The 15,773-nt window shown below is 42.0% G+C and overlaps 1 protein-coding gene across 1 annotated transcript; it reads right to left on the bottom strand.

Annotated features, from left to right (window-relative positions):
* Window positions 1–851: 851 nt before the first annotated feature.
* Window positions 852–7,710, bottom strand: cldn11a (claudin 11a). The gene is made up of 3 exons (XM_030081747.1): window positions 7,251–7,710; window positions 6,725–6,889; window positions 852–2,629 (listed from the first exon to the last, which is right to left on the bottom strand). The coding sequence occupies exons 1-3, from the start codon at window positions 7,474–7,476 to the stop codon at window positions 2,364–2,366; spliced, it is 657 nt and encodes a 218-aa protein (XP_029937607.1). The 5' UTR covers window positions 7,477–7,710; the 3' UTR covers window positions 852–2,363.
* Between the last annotated feature and the right edge of the window lie 8,063 nt (window positions 7,711–15,773).

Below are 15,773 nucleotides of genomic sequence, written 5' to 3'. Positions count from 1 at the left end.
ACACACACACACACACACACACACAATGAGCTGCAGCAGTAAGTTTCCCTTCAAAAGGCAGCCTCCCCTTTTCTCCTTTCTCATCCTTTTTTTGGCTTGTATGTCCCATACAAAGACACACACACACACTCACACACACACACACACACACACACACACACACACACACAAGCAAACACGCATGCTCATACACACATAGGCCAGTACACCTCACCACCTTGTGACATTACACCAAAAACAGACTGGTTGGACAGACTGAGGCACAGCCCAGCCCAGGATTAGTGATTAAATCATAAATACACACACACAAATACACACACACACACACACACACACACACACACACACAGATGTGTCACATTTAATGGCCACATCCTGCACTCCCTGTGTTTTTGGGCCAAACTTAAATTTAGCCAAGAAAGGAGAGGAGAAAAGGCTGCATGGGACGAGAGTGTGCTAGAAACTCTTTGCTGCACCGGTAAAGACACAAAGGCAGTTTTAGGCTAAAATCATTTCATCTTTATTACAGAAAATCAAACAATTACACATCAGTGGATCACTTATCACAATAAATAACAGTGGCTAACACTGCTGCGGTAGGGAGCTGACTCGCGAGCGCGGAAATATCCGGTTCCATGTGTTCGGAGCAGTTTTGAGATATTGAATATTCAAGTCATCACATTCCTTCAAGAGAAGCTTGTATAACCTCTGAAATTTGGATTTTTCACCCTCACGTATAAAATTGCTGCTTAAGCTACAGACCTGTTTACAGAACTATTCTTGTGAAGAGCTTAGCTTTGATGAGAACGTCAAACAGAACATCTTAGTTCCAATGTTACACGATATTTTGCTTTTTTTTTTGTCTCACTTTTGTTATTGAGTAGATGGAAGCAAGTTAGTTACAGCTCAGTATGTGTCAAAGTTACTTGTGAATATGGAAAAATTAACAAACAAAAAAAATGAGAGTTACATCTAAGATACGGCCTTTTTGCGAACAATGTGATGTAAAACTCACAGATATCCATAACTATACACACAGATCTGCCAAGTCTGTATGCATATTTAGACTGATAATCAGCACGAGATGCTAACTTTCTGCCAAGATTGATAGTTAGAATAAATGCAACAGTTGGTGCTAGTATACAAAATAGAAAAGCCGCTGCCTAAAATGCATATTTTTCAGAAACAGAACAGACCCTGTGAAATATACCATCATATCGGTCTAAATTCATTGGCAAATGATAGGGAAACAGTGCTTTTTTATCAAGTTTGCCACTCCAGGTGGCCAAGTGGCAAGATGATTTAATAGTTGTATAATACTGTAAAAAAAAAAAATAAAAAAAAAATCAGTGTTCTCAATCTTACAAAAAAAACTTTAATGAACACATTTTCATTACATAACACTGACATGTTATACACTGCAAAAAAATATCCATCTCAACAAGTTATTTAGTCTCAAATTCAGTGCCTGTGGGATGAAATAACACCATTTGTTTCCAATGCTAATCAACTTCTTGAATCAAGTATCATTTTCTTGATCCTGGTCAGCTTCTCTGCCTCATTCTGCCTTGTGTCAACATATTTATGCTTATTTTTTTTTCCAGATAATTTCCTGAAAGAAGCGAAACTGCACTAGATAAAGTGGGGTTATTTCATCCCACGGGTAGATTTGTTCCCACTTTGTTTGTATAAAAAACAAGATTTTCACACTAAATATGAGACAAAAATGGCTCAGATGGATTTTTTTTTTCAGCGAGCTCTTATGAAAACAACAGATCACGGTATTGTCATTTTTAATGAAAACATATTTATCATCAAAAGCACTTAAAAGATCGCATCTCTAGATTCACCTACATAGAAAAATAGAAGTTATATAGCAGATCAATAGCTCAGTCCATCAGGCCACGAGGGCATTGTGATTAGGACCCCAGGCTCCTGTGCAGGCTCTTATTCAGATGCCTGGACAATTATGCAACAGAGGGGCGAGTCCATGCCTGACTGAGTCCATGTCTGGGAGATGAGCTCTATGATACAAAACCATCGCGTGGTGAAGGAGCTCGGAAACAAACAGTCATTGTGCTCTTTGTGTTTGTATGTGTGAATGTCCTTTTACATGTATGTTTGCGTGTGCACATCCAAGAGTTTGTATGTAAGAGTTTTTCCTGCGCATAAACCATCTGTGCACAGGAAACATGCATGAGTGTGTAATTGTGTGTATTTTTTTTTATCTGTGCACATGACTACAGTTGTTTGTATGTGGATGCATTTGAGTGTTTGTGCTTGTGTGTATGTCTCAGTATCAGTGTGTGTCTATATACATACAGTCCGCTACACATCCCCTTGGGATTCAGACGTGTCCGGTCTCAGACGTGGGCGCTTTTGGCGTGGTTGGTGGAGGAGGTGGCGGGCGGGTTGGCCCCTCCTTGTTTGGAGTAGTAGAAGCGGTTGTTGTCTTGGTAGGAGCGGGAGGAGTAGGACTCTGAGGAGCAGCAGGCGATGAACGATCCTCCCAGCAGGCAGAAGATGGCGCCCACCCAGCCAGCATAGAGGGAGAACCCGAAGGACATGAGGCCGTGCTCATGATGGGCCCCGATGGGAAACCACACGGTAGACACAACACCACACATGGCTGTGAAGAACAAGAAGACGGTTAAAATTTAACTGGGAGAGCAGCATAACCACACCTACATGCTACATCACAGGGCTGATAGGAAGACAGCTCAAATTAAACTGGGGATGCAAAATGGTGCTACTGAAGGTTACAATACATGCATATGTTGCATCACCATCCATAGAACTTGGAAATAAATTGTAATACAACTAAGGATGCAAAATAGTGTCAATTAAAACATCCTAAACACACAAACATGCTTTATCATCACCACCTGAAGGGGAGGAAAGAGACACACGGTACAGTGTACTTAAACTGAGGATGCAAAATGGTGCAAATGAAAGCAACCTATGCATCCATATATTCTGAACTATCTCACACAGAGGAAGGAGTAGCAATATGCATTGGTCCACAGTACCGGTACATATGGAGCAGTAGATTTAAGGCTGCACCAAGTGATTTCTAACTCCATGTGTAAACAAACAGCATCAGTCTTGCTCCTGGGGTCACAACAGTTTGCTTGTACAAAACTTGCACTTAAGGATGATTTTTTGACATTTCGGGGTGGTCCTGACCACCCGCTATCCGCTATCCCTAAAGTTTGGGCTGTTACGAGAGCGCGCCCAGGCGGCTTCAATGCGCGCCCCGACGGAGCCTCGCCACACACACGGTCGGACTGATACCGGGACGCCGCCGGAATGGACTGAGTATATTACTCATATAGACTGTTTAGAGGAAAGACTGTTTTAATTGGACACTATCGCCAGCACGTTTTGTTGTTTTATCATAAGCCAGCAGCTGTGCTATATTTTTATTTTTAATATTTTATTTGCCCAATCTACCTTGTCAATAAATTAGTTTACACATAGTTCCACCTCTGCCTCTTGTGTGTGTGTGGTGTGGCCCGGGGATTTTACTCAATCAGTACAACCTTGTGACACGTCCACTTGGACAAATGTGGCTCCACCTCCCGAATTAACTCACCTATAATATAATATATCATATGTATATAAAGCCAACTTGCTTTAGCCTCAGTAGAAGCCCTGAGAAAATCTACCTCCCTCTCTCCATCGCGGGTTTAGGATTTAGGATTTAGGATAGCGCAGCCTGCCCTTAAAGGCAATGGCACCTGGCACACTGATTGGTTTAACTGGCGTAATGCCCAAAACACGCCTATGCATAATATAGCGGGTAGCGCAGGTGTTTTGCGGATAGTGGGAGGTGCACAAGATAGCAACTTTTACGGGGGAACGCCTCTTCCTAAATCCTAAAGCTGCAAATAGCGGGTTTAGGGAGTCTGGCGCAAGATAGGGCCCTTTGTCTTTATTCGATAGCAAAGGTAGAGAGACAGGAAAGGCAGGAGAAAGAGAGCGGACCACTGCACTTAGGACTTAACCTTCATACACGGTACGCAATCTACCAGATGAGCCACCAGGGGGCTCACAAAACCTAAAGCTAACGCAAAGCTGCATTACATTTCACTCTCACAAAGCTCTTGTTGGATTATTTTGATTTTGTCTCTGACCCCCAATTCAAAATTGTGGTGAAGCTGTGATAGCTGTCTTGGCTATCTACCAAAATGGGCCACAATTTGCATTAAAGGGTAATTCCAGTATTTTGGGCCCCATTTTACATCATTTAGGGTTTAAATGATTAATAGGGACAAAACTTTGAGGAACTGTCAAGAATAGAGCTAGACTACGGCAGCTGAGAAATGGGTTGCAATGTATTCCTTGAGGACAATTTCGCCCATCAGTGTATGGTACGTCAACTAAAAGTGCTTTTTTTTTTTTTTTCTTTTTACCACTGACAACCTCAGATTGTTATTAAATTCTTACATTATTCTGGAAAGCTTTTGTGTGTACTGAATCAAGGTCAAGGCCAAGGGAAACTTTATTATCTCCGAGGGGCCATTTGTTTTACAGGTACAGGAATCCAGGTCAACACCATAACTTTAGCTAATAACAACACCTGCAGCAGGTCTCTCAGCATTTTTCTTTAAGCAAAAGTGCTTTGGTATAGGATTTCTTTTCCTCTTTGCCTGCCAGTTGTAATTCCTGTCAAAATGTAGACGGACAGGAGTGTTTACATCCATTTGTAACACAACTATCCACATTGTCAGCATGTCCCTATCCGGCAAATTTCTACAAAGTGTGGCGCGACTTTCTGCCAGCACAGCTCAGGAATAAGCTAAAATACAAACAACTGCTTTTTAAAAAAAAAAAAAAAAAAAAATCTTTAAGATGACACTAAGCTACACTTTCTGTACTCCAAAACAACAAATGCTGGTCACTCCTTTCTCCAACTCCCACTCATGTTTCCACCGCAATCTTCCAGCAACAACTCCTCTTGTGAGATTTCAGACCAAGATTTCTCCTTGAGCGAGACTTATGTTTCAGGTTAGATACTTATAATAAAAACATGAGCCTGTCAGTGGCAAATACAGCCGCTTTAAGTGGACATACTTAGTTGGACAAAATTGCTCCAACGGATTACATTGCAGCCGGTTGCCGGTGAAAGCAATCATGTTCAATACTGGACCAGTTCCAAAAAGTTTCGTCCCTATTAGTCATTTAGACACCACATTTAACAATACTTTAAGAGTCTGATCCTGCTGTATCCCGGCAGTACCAGGATGGCTCATCTGTATCTACTGTATAGACTGCAGTGGAATAAAGTGGGGCCCAGATAGATCCATAAGTTGATATACGCACAAACTACATTGTCTCGCACAAAACTGCAGACCCACTAAAAGTCTGATACTCTACATGAGTAGAAAAATTTGCTACCGTAAGATCCAGTGTCAGTTTTAACACTCTCCAGATAAATCCTGGATTAGCACTGTCAGACTTTTCAAACAATTTCTCTGAAGGTCTGGAGCAAGCGTACAGGAGGCATTTAAGAAATAGGGGTTTTATGATTTCTACCGCTGTATACTGCAGACAACACAAGAAAGAGAGAAAGACAGAATAATAATTAGAGTAGCAAGAATAAACGGTGTTATGTAAGCTTTGCCTCAAACTACAGCAGAGGGGCTTAGCCTGCACTAAGACCTAGACAAATACAGAATTTCCTCAGAGCTGATAGGAGCATGTGTATACAGTACCTTCCTGCCAGCATGGCCTACCACAAACACTAACCTTCTAACACAAGACAATTTGAATTTACAGTGCCACAACAGAAAAACCTGAATCCAGAAACAAAGAGCAGATCAGAGGATCCCCCAGTCATGCTTCAGAGGTAACACATAGCAAAAATAATCACAAAGGAACTAAATATAATTGTTCCTTAGAAGTCTTCTGCCAGTGTTTCAGCAATGGCAGGGAATAGAGCTAGTGGATTTTTATCCCGCCTTGCACACACAGACTAAACCATTACCACAAAGCGTATCAAGATAGAAAATCAATACATATATTATATGTTCATTCCCAGTTGCACAAAAGTGGACTAAAACTTATGCATTAGCACTCTGTTAACATGATTCATGCTGAGGATTAGGGATTTAGTTGTTCTGAATGAACAGTGGTTAGATATTGTATTTCAAGGATGTTGGTATTAGATTTTTTTTTTTTTTTTGTAGGAGCAACACAGGCACTGGTAGACTCTTTCAAATGATAATCACAGGTGTGGAAAATTTTGAAAACCCAAGTGACGGGCATGGGTGTTGGAAAAAGTTGCAGCAATAGCAGAATATTTATAAGCACAGTAAACTGGGCAGCTCAGTGAATGTGTTTCCATGTGGTTTCAGAATAGACAGGGTGTGGATGAGAGTAGGTGGAGGACAGGAATGTGTATAGGGGTCTGGGGGGATGGGATGGATGGACTGCTGGGAACATGCATTTGTGTATGTGTGTGCTTGGGTGTGTGTGCACATGTGTGTGCACCCCAGGGAGGAAGAGTGTCATATGCTGCATCCTGTACTCTCAGTACCTCATAAGCCTTTGAGCTGGGGTTAACAGAGGTCAGTGTAAGGCTGGATGGGATCTTGGTGTACATGTTCAGTTAAATGTAAAACAATCTGCCCTGCTTCATTTGTCTGACCATGATATTCAGTCTCTTCCTGCTAAAAATACATTTTTAGTTGCGCTAGTGAATTTAGTTACACTTTCTTACCGACTAGGAGTATGAGAACTCCTCCCAGAACGGAGCGTTTGTTCTTGGAGCTCTGGGGTTCGTTGCCCAGGCTGATGCAGGGCATGGACATGAGGACCAGTCCCACAGCCGGGAGACCCAGGATCGAACCTGTGATCATCAGGGCACGAGTCGTCTGGATGTATGCTGCAGGAATACATCAAATAACACTGTTAATAACAAAAATCATGCCACCCAAACAAACTTACCACTTCCAATTAATGTTTCATCATCAAGAGGGATAAATAAAGTTTTGGAGGTAGTATGTATCTACTAATAAATCAACATAAAAGTGAATAAGGAGGATTAGCGGCATTTTAAAGTTAAGAAAAGAGTATGTGGAAGTGGGAGAAACAACAAAAAAGTGAAACTATATATAAAACATTTAAGAGAAGCTGCATTTAGAAATGCCTAGAAACTACTTTATTTGATACACATGTATACAATTCATTGAAAGCCTATATAAGCCACTGTGTTGTTATAGTGGTATTCCAAGAGCGGCATCTACCTGGCAGATCCAGGATCTGAGTTAGGGTGACGCAGTGATACAGGGCGGTGGAGATGACACACTCAGCCCAGGGGCCCTTGACGCTCAGCTCGTCCATCTTCTTGCAGGTGTTCACACCGTACTTACACATAACCACCCAGTCATTGGTGGCTGTCGCGATCACGATGCCCACCCAGCCGAGACAGCTGATCAGAAACCCGCTCAGTTGGAGACACGAGTTCGCCATGGCGCAAACGGTGCGTGAAATGGACCTGTCCCGGCTTCAGGAAGCGTAAACACAAAGCAAAACAAACCTTAAGTTCAAGTGAGGCGTTGAACTGGGGTAAGTGAGCCAAGTCTGGGAGCTGGATTGAGTCAACTGTAGGCCTAATATCAGAATTTATATTCCACCGCACAAGGTAATCCAGTATCAACGTTTACTATTCCCTCTCAGTTCAATAATTCCATCAGTTGAGCCCCGTTGCGCACTTTGAAAGAATGGAGATTTCACATCATCATAGGTTTTATATGGGAAAGTTCATTGTGGGGAAAAAAAAAACTGCCCTAAAACTTTCAACCAATCAGATACTTACAGACAAAAAAGAAAATATGCAGCCCCCCACTTTCATAGCCTGTCCAAAAAGCTGGTGCGCACTGCCCCTCTCTTGAGACAGGTGATATGATATGTAATATTAGAAAGTCTGAGTGGCTGGACTGTTTTTGGAGTTGACAAGTTTTAAAGAAATGTGCTGCCATCTACTGGCCGCATTGTATTTCCTCACTGTCTCCTTTACAGTAAATGTACTGAGACCAAATATCTGAGCCAGTGCAGTTTTGGATCAATGTATCTAAGTGCATGTACATCTAAATGCATCTGAGCTGTGTGCAGACACTGAAAAACTGTCTCATCATACCTCTGATACAGCACATGGCAACTTTTTCCAGCAATGGCGGTCCTGCTCCAATGGAATATGAATGGAACCTTTAAATCCCGATTTAAGTAAGTAAGTAAGTAAGTAAGTAAGTAAGTAAGAAAATAAATAAATAAATACATACTATTACTGCATTAAAATGTCAATCCTGTATTCTAGAGAGCTGCATGTCACCCAGGTCAGATTCCTGTGCAGTCATAGCACTTGCAATTTAAAGTGATTAATAGCAGGGCTTGCCAATCTTTTTCACATCAGAGCCTCCTAAATAGATACGCAATAGACCACAGACCCCCGCTGAATAAAACTGTATCCAAAGGAGCCCCTTTAATAGGCTATTTATTGTTAATTATGATTGAGTATATAGCTGCATAGCTGTGAGCTGAAGGTGGAGAGTGAGACACTTAAGATAAAAAACAGCTATACATTCTCTCCTTGTGGTTATGTCTAGTTAATGGGCACCAAATGTGAAATTAAGCTGTTTAACGGTTGTCTTTTGCATCCACTTTTCTATAAGGTTTCCAGATGACCAACAGGGGGTGACACAGCACAGCTTTGACTTGAAGTGCCACAGTTTGCCATTCAACAATTGTAGGGCATATCCTTGCTCTTGTCCTTGCTGGATGGTGTTAAGTAAGCCCCCTATCACTCACATCAGTCCGGTGACGTGGCAGCAGCATAGCAATCAGTCTAAGAGGAAGACAGAGAGAGAATGACACACTTTTGATTCCTCCACAAGGTCACAGACTGTAATGGTGCGTTTGGCCCAGTTCTTCTCACGTTTTGTCCATTGCTCTTATGTGTCCTGCTGCTTGTCTGCTCATGTCTAAGTCCCATGGCAAGACGCTGCCGGTGCATGTGTGTCAGCTCCGGTGTTGAAACAGCAAGACACAAACACATTATAGATCACTAGGGTAAGTGGTGGGCGCCAGCCAGCCATGTAAACAGACACCGTTATGCTCCATGTCCCCCACTGTTACTCTTTATCTCCTTCACATCGCTCTCCCCCTCTCTCTCTCTCTCTCTCTCTCTCTGCAGCATCTCTCACTCTCTCCTTTAATGAGGTTGTCTGTTCTGTTCTGGTTTGTTAGCATAGATAGCAAGATAGATACATACATACAAAGATACATACTGTAGATAGAGCATGAAAGAAGCCGATGATGATGGAGTGAACAAAAGGAGGAGAGCAAACGTGCTCAGAAGTCAAAAGACAACATGAAACTGACTTGTGAGGGATCAAGGAAAGGGAATCAAAAAGACAATCAGATCAGAGAGAAAGAGCGAGAGCCTGTGTGTGTGTGTGCACGACTGAGGATCACATAGAAGAAGTGGAGTGAGAGTGAGCGAGACATATCCCCTATAATTCCCAGAGCAGTTCGTCTGATACAGGACGAGTGAGGTGGCAAGGGAATGGGAATATTATGCTAATGGCGTTAGGATCGCAACGGCACGGCTGACAGAGAGGCATGATGGGATTTCTTCCCTCCTGGGGAGGGAAGGAGGGTTGAGCGAACATCGTGATGATGTGTGTCTGAAAGTGCGGGTGAGTGGATGGGGCAACTGAGCACAGGGGGAACTTTAAATCAGGATGGTGAAGTAGACGAGAGAGGAAGCGTGGCAGAGTAACTCTTCTCCTACCCTTCATGGTGTCAGAGCTGTCAGTCAGCAGGCTGGAGGAGATGAGGAGGAATGGCTCTTTTTTTTGTCTCTGCTACCCCAGAGGTCTGGTCCAGAGGTGAGGAGCACAGCGGTGGAGAATGAGTTATGAGTAGGGAGGTGAGGAGGAGCAATGATAGAGTGATTGGAGGAGGAAGGGCACCTTTTTAGGCCAGCCCACTGTGATGGACTGGCAGCCATATTGGATGAGTCATGCTGGCCTCAGGGAGTGATGGATACTTTGTCAAATAGTTGTCAAGTCACATTCGATGATTAACAGGCGGCAGAAGCAGAGGAGAGGTGGATCAGTTTATACTGTTGCGCATCAGTGACGTGATACTGATGAGTTGTCTGCCAAAATCCTGCACTGTGTATCCATTTTAGAAAAAAATGTATTACCTGGACATTATCACTCAGTATTTCTAAAATACTGATGATGCAGTCTGCAAAAGTGTTATCATTTTTTTTTTCAACCAAGGACTTATTTATGAATCATTTAGTAAGCAAAGATATCACATTTCTTGTTTTAAGGTTGGATATCTTACTCTGAAATAAAATTCCTCAGTTGCACCTCCAGCTGCTATTGACTGATACAGTACACTTTTGGTTCAGTGTTCTGCTTAATGTGAATCAAGAAAATCAGTTCTGGGTGATGGCACTGATCCCTTTTTTTTTTTTTTAAGACAGTGGCAGTCTCAGTTTTATCTAGAGATATTTTCTCATGCATGGACATAACACAAAATAAAACTTAGGTGGGAAAAGGTGGCAACACTAATAATAAGATAAACAAAGAACAAATACAAAAGGAATAGCATACATTCGACAAAAAAAATATTAGTGTTATTATTGATGTTGCTGCTTGTTGCCCGCCACCTGTTTGGTTTTCACATCTTTCATGATTGGATCAGTGTGTGAAATTTTATATCCATTTTAGTTGTTACTATATATATTAAATGAACATGCATTCTATTTAAACTTTAATATCAGTGTTGCAAAAAGCAACTCTGATCAAGTTTAAGTTACACTTTTTTATTATATCCATGAAATATCTGATCACTCAAGAGTCATACCAGATGTAAAAGGTGTCTGGCTTTTAATTTACTATGTGGGCATGTCATTGTGAATTTGTGCCCCCTCAAATATTTTGGTGCACCACGGCCTTGGCTGCATCTCTATGCTCTAAAGAAGATTTTTGTCTTAAAGGTCAAAGTAGAAACTTTTTTTGGTATCGTAATAACTTTTTTGGGAGCATTTTGGTATTAGACTCAGTATTACACTTTATTAGCTCCACCTGTGCAGTCTAATACAATCCACTACAACTGTTGTGCCATAAAGTTTACTTTTATGATGCCTATAATGCCCAGGTTTTCTTTGTGCCTCAGTAACAGAGGTGTTAATTCAATTATATGTTAGGCATTGAGCTCATAGTTAGTGGTGCTGTTGTGCTGGACTGCATTTTATTGAGAAACGTCTCTACTTTTCTGTCCCCCCTCTTATGTATAAATAGTGAGGACAAAAAATTAGAAACACCTCTCAGTGTAATGTAGTTCAGTACAAGACCTCTGCAAACTACAACCTCAGTGTAAACACAGAACTAAAATTACTCCACAATGTCAACAAAACTTAACATTATAAACTTTCTTAAAAGGCAGAATTGCATTAGATTGTATAGGTGGACCCAATAAAGTGGCCACTGAGTGTAAGTCCAGGTTTTGTGAAACCTTTCACTTCCACACTGGAAAACACAGTGGATATACGCTGAAAGAATGGACAGTAATACACAACTTTGATAGGTTTGGATAGATTTTTCTTATGTCTTAACAAAGTAAAAGCCCTTCTGTAGCCACTGTACACTCTATCTCTGCCCGGAGCTCCTCTGTCTCCACACAACAAAGTGTAATGTGTCCCTTGGCAGCAGCCCCAGGTACAAAACAAATTCTTTTCCTAGGAGGTCAAAAGGGAAGCATTGTTGATGGTACAAGCTCTTGGGAGCAGTTTGGTACTATATAAATTTAAGAGCAATATAGAGGCACCAAAGAGTTTTCACTTTCAAAAAAATGTTATAGATGTACAGAAAATTCCAGCACTCTTCTTTAAGCCAAAACAGGGGCTGTAGGTCCTGGCCTCAGTGTGAGTAAAGTCACATTATTTACATTAAAGTGCCAGTTCACAAGATCTGTTGTGGTATAAGTGCTTATTGTTTTGGTGTTTTCACAATATATTTCCCTGAGATCTCGTCCCAATCAGTGGTTGTGCTATTTTTGTATGCCAAATACTCTACCGGGTAGGCGGAGTTGGCAGTCTCTTTGAATGCCGAAACCTCCCGGGTGATGCACTGCTTCCCCACTTGGACAAGGCCGTGAGACCGTAGATATGTCATCGACAAGGAGCAAGTAGCACAAACAGAAAAGCACATAGCTTGCAACAACCAGGAGTAAAGGATGTTGTTATAATAAATAATAAAAAATGATACCAAAGAATGCAATGTCAGATTCAGGTTCAGATTCTTTATTGACCACACAGCCAGGCTGGAAATTGTTTTCAGAGACAGTGTAAACAGAGCATAGTTCCAAGTACATTAGCACAGACAAACTTAATATTGTCATTGTTGTTATATATAACATACAGGCACATTGTATAGCAGCATTGCCTAATGCTGCATAAGCACCAGTCAGTCCCTTACTGACTTTATACTTCAATCTGAAAAGTCAGTCAGTAAAACCCTGGATTTTCTGATGATGTAGTTTGAGTTTCTGCAGGTGGTGTACTTTTTATTTTATTTTCATTTATTTATTTGAATTTTTTTGCCTGCTCTGCCATAGTGACTATCACTCTTCATGCTAACTACTTTCCTCTTCTGTTTATTCAAAACAAATTGCTGTCTGTGCTGCCAGAAATGTGAAACACACCACTTACTGTGAAGCAGAGATTTTTCTTTTTTTCCCCCTGCAAATACCTACCTGGCACCAGATGTTTTGAAGAGCATTCGTGAACTGAATGTATAGACCACACTACAGCATCACTACACAATTATCACTACAGTGTTTCATCAATGAGGGACTGACATTTATTTATATGAAACCTTGAGACATTATTACTTTTTCATGGCTGATAATTCCAGTTTCTTTCAGCGATGAATTCTACTTGCATGCCAGCATTCCATTTTTCACTTTGCAATTTGTGGATATCACATTTTGGAACAAAGCCCCCTCATATAACTCACGTGATCATTGGCCAAAGTGCTGCTTTATGGTGCCGTACAGATCTCTTTTGTTTCAGCTGGTACTGTAGATGACAGAACAGACGGAGCATGCCGCTGCAATGGGAGCTGAGTCGCGACTTGATTTGTGTCCTCTAGTGTGTCTGTGCTGTAGCAGCCATCGCTCACTGCTAACTGTGTTAGCCATTAGTATCAATTAATCACAACAAACGTTGTTGGCCATTACGCCCAATATATCACCAAAGGCACTGCTAACTATACTGTGCAGAATAAAACAATGTTGTGCAATGTCTTCGCTCTGTGGGAGAAGATGAGAGATACATGTGTCATTCCCCATATGGCTAAGTGGGAGAGAATGAGACTTACAGCCAGAGAGAGGGAGAGGAGGAGAGGGGGAGGCAGACAGAAAGAGAGGGTGATATATTTCTCATTTGGGCCCTCCAGAACTAAGGAGCAGAGCCTCTGTCAACACAGTAAATATACTCTTGGTATTTTGTCATAATAGTTCATTAGTGCATGGATGAGATTTACGTAGGTAGCAAGGGTGAGGAGGGGGATTAGGAAGGAAGCATTTTGTTTTCCAAAAAACATGCTTCAAAAACTCTTGGAGATAAACATATTTTAAAACTCTCAAACAGTTGGCACCTAAACGCCGTAAAAAAAAAAAAAAAAAATCCCTCCATAAAGCCTTAACTTCCTCTCTCTTTCTCTTTCCCCTTCTCCCTCCAACGTTTTCAAACTGCTTAAATTAGCCTCCTCATCATCCTGCGCTTTATAATCCTCTTCCCCTCCCCCTTTCTCCTCTGTTGTCACCAGGAATAGAATAATCTATTGCTCTTTACGTGGTGGGCTGTGCATTATCTAATATAGGAGATGAGAATGCGTTGGGCAGAGAGAGAGAGAGAGAGAGAGAGAGAGAGGGAGAGATATAGAGAGAGGGAGACGTGCCATTGACTCGTACATCATCTTGATGAGGCTCTGCAGTACTGGACCGAGCTGGCGCTGGGCCATATGTGGACCATAGGATTACATTACAGCACTGAGGGAGAGAGAGAGACAGGCTGACAAACAGACAGGCGGGAAGACAGTCTCAGTATGTGACACTTACTTCTGTGCCAAGTCTTTAGGAATCAACATGATTTTAAGGAGGCAGCAATTGATGTCTCTAAGTATATGAGTGCTGACACATTAGTATATGAGTGCTGATACACTCTGGGATTGGCTTATAGATGAATTTCATTTTTTTCCCTTTAAATTAGATTAAATATAATGGATAGGGGTCAATGGCCCAAGAAGATCATTACTTCTCCACTGACTCAGGCATTGGCCCATACCTTACAATTCCTCAATTACTAGCTGACAGACAGGCACGCGGAAACAGGGTCACGTAAAAGCCTCAGCCTCCCAATATTAGGCTAAATCTCTTTCCTCTCACCCCACTACCCTTCTCTTCCTCTCCCTCTCCCTCTCCCTCTCTCTCTCTCCAGGGAATGTGTACGAGATTGAGTGCTCCATTGTTTCTGCTAATGCGGTTTAGCTGCCTGTCAAAGAGGCAGGCGGGATCTGCTCCAGTCTTAAACACCAGCTACTGCTGTCAAACCGCTGGCTGACTCTCACCGGTGCTGTGCGCGTGTTTGTGTGTGCATGTTGACGTGTGCATATATTTAACAGCACATTTGTATGCACACGTGCAGCAATTACATAGATGTGGGTGCATCTGTTTTGCAGTGCGTGCCTACAAACATGCCCTCTTAACCCGCCCTCTTATCTCTGTTTTCTCCCAGTGACTTCCTGTATGTCCTTCTACCTCCATTATCCCGCCTCTCTCCTTGAAGAGTTGAACTCATTGGTTTCTCTTTAACTTGTCTTCCCACCATGCTATATGTATGCTAAACCATAGAAATGCATTTAAATGTATTTACCCCCTATCTGCCTTTGCTCCCCGACTGCCAACCCTGCTCCCCCTCCCTTAAATAAACCAATTTAATCATGTAGGCTTCCTTGCCCTCATGCATTTGTGTGTGTGTGTGTGTGTGTGTGTGTGTGTGCTTGTTTGTGTGTGCCTGGAAGTGTGTGTTTATGTGTGTGTGTGCAAGAGATAGAGAGAGAGATCCCTACAGGCATTTGTGTGTGTGTGAGTGTGTGTGTGTGTACCCGCACAGCATCCTCTCCTCCTCTCAGCACTGGGTTCAGTGATGCCCAGCATACTCATCCAAAGTGTGTGTGACCTTGCCAGTCAGCTACTCAGTCAGCTATGGCAGGGCATCTTATACACCTGCCCGCTCCTGCTGTGTGTGTGTCTGTGTGTGTGAGAGAGAGACAGTGTGTGTGTGTACTTATATGAGCGTGCTTGTGTGCATACATTTGTGCGTGTGCATTTTTTTTTTTTTTTGTATGGCCTCTGCTGTGACAGACAAGTGTACAACAAGCAAGGCCCCGTCTTGCCCTTCAGGTTCAGCTGATTAGCATCTGATTGGGCCTTTAATCCTAATGACTTTTTCCACCCCACGCTTTAAGATCAGACTGGCTTTGTCACCCAGTTCCAGCCAATAATACCAGCAGCCAGCAGCCCCAAATATAGCTGTGCAAAAAAAAAAAAAAAAAAAAAAAAAAAAATGAATACTGCTTAATACTGTGATATTATTTTTTGCAATACTGAATCACTGTTCTGACTGTTTTGAGTCTGTTTGAGTCAGCATCACCCAGTTTATCTTATATGTCATATACTTTATGTCTATC

The sequence above is a fragment of the Myripristis murdjan genome, chromosome 22 (assembly GCF_902150065.1).
Source record: "Myripristis murdjan chromosome 22, fMyrMur1.1, whole genome shotgun sequence".
In the NCBI taxonomy this organism is placed as follows: domain Eukaryota; kingdom Metazoa; phylum Chordata; class Actinopteri; order Holocentriformes; family Holocentridae; genus Myripristis; species Myripristis murdjan.
Note: the sequence above shows the minus strand (reverse complement) of the source record. Positions and strands in the feature narration are given on the sequence as shown.

What these genes read in the sequence shown, in the direction of transcription:
- cldn11a (XM_030081747.1), bottom strand. Translation starts at nt 7,476, where the DNA reads ATGGCGAACTCGTGTCTCCAACTGAGCGGGTTTCTGATCAGCTGTCTC. An exon ending in TCAGATCCTGGATCTGCCAG is followed by an intron (nt 6,890 to 7,250) that starts GTAGATGCCGCT and finishes GTATTCCTGCAG; the next exon opens with CATACATCCAGACGACTCGT. An exon ending in AGTTCTCATACTCCTAGTCG is followed by an intron (nt 2,630 to 6,724) that starts GTAAGAAAGTGT and finishes TGTTCTTCACAG; the next exon opens with CCATGTGTGGTGTTGTGTCT.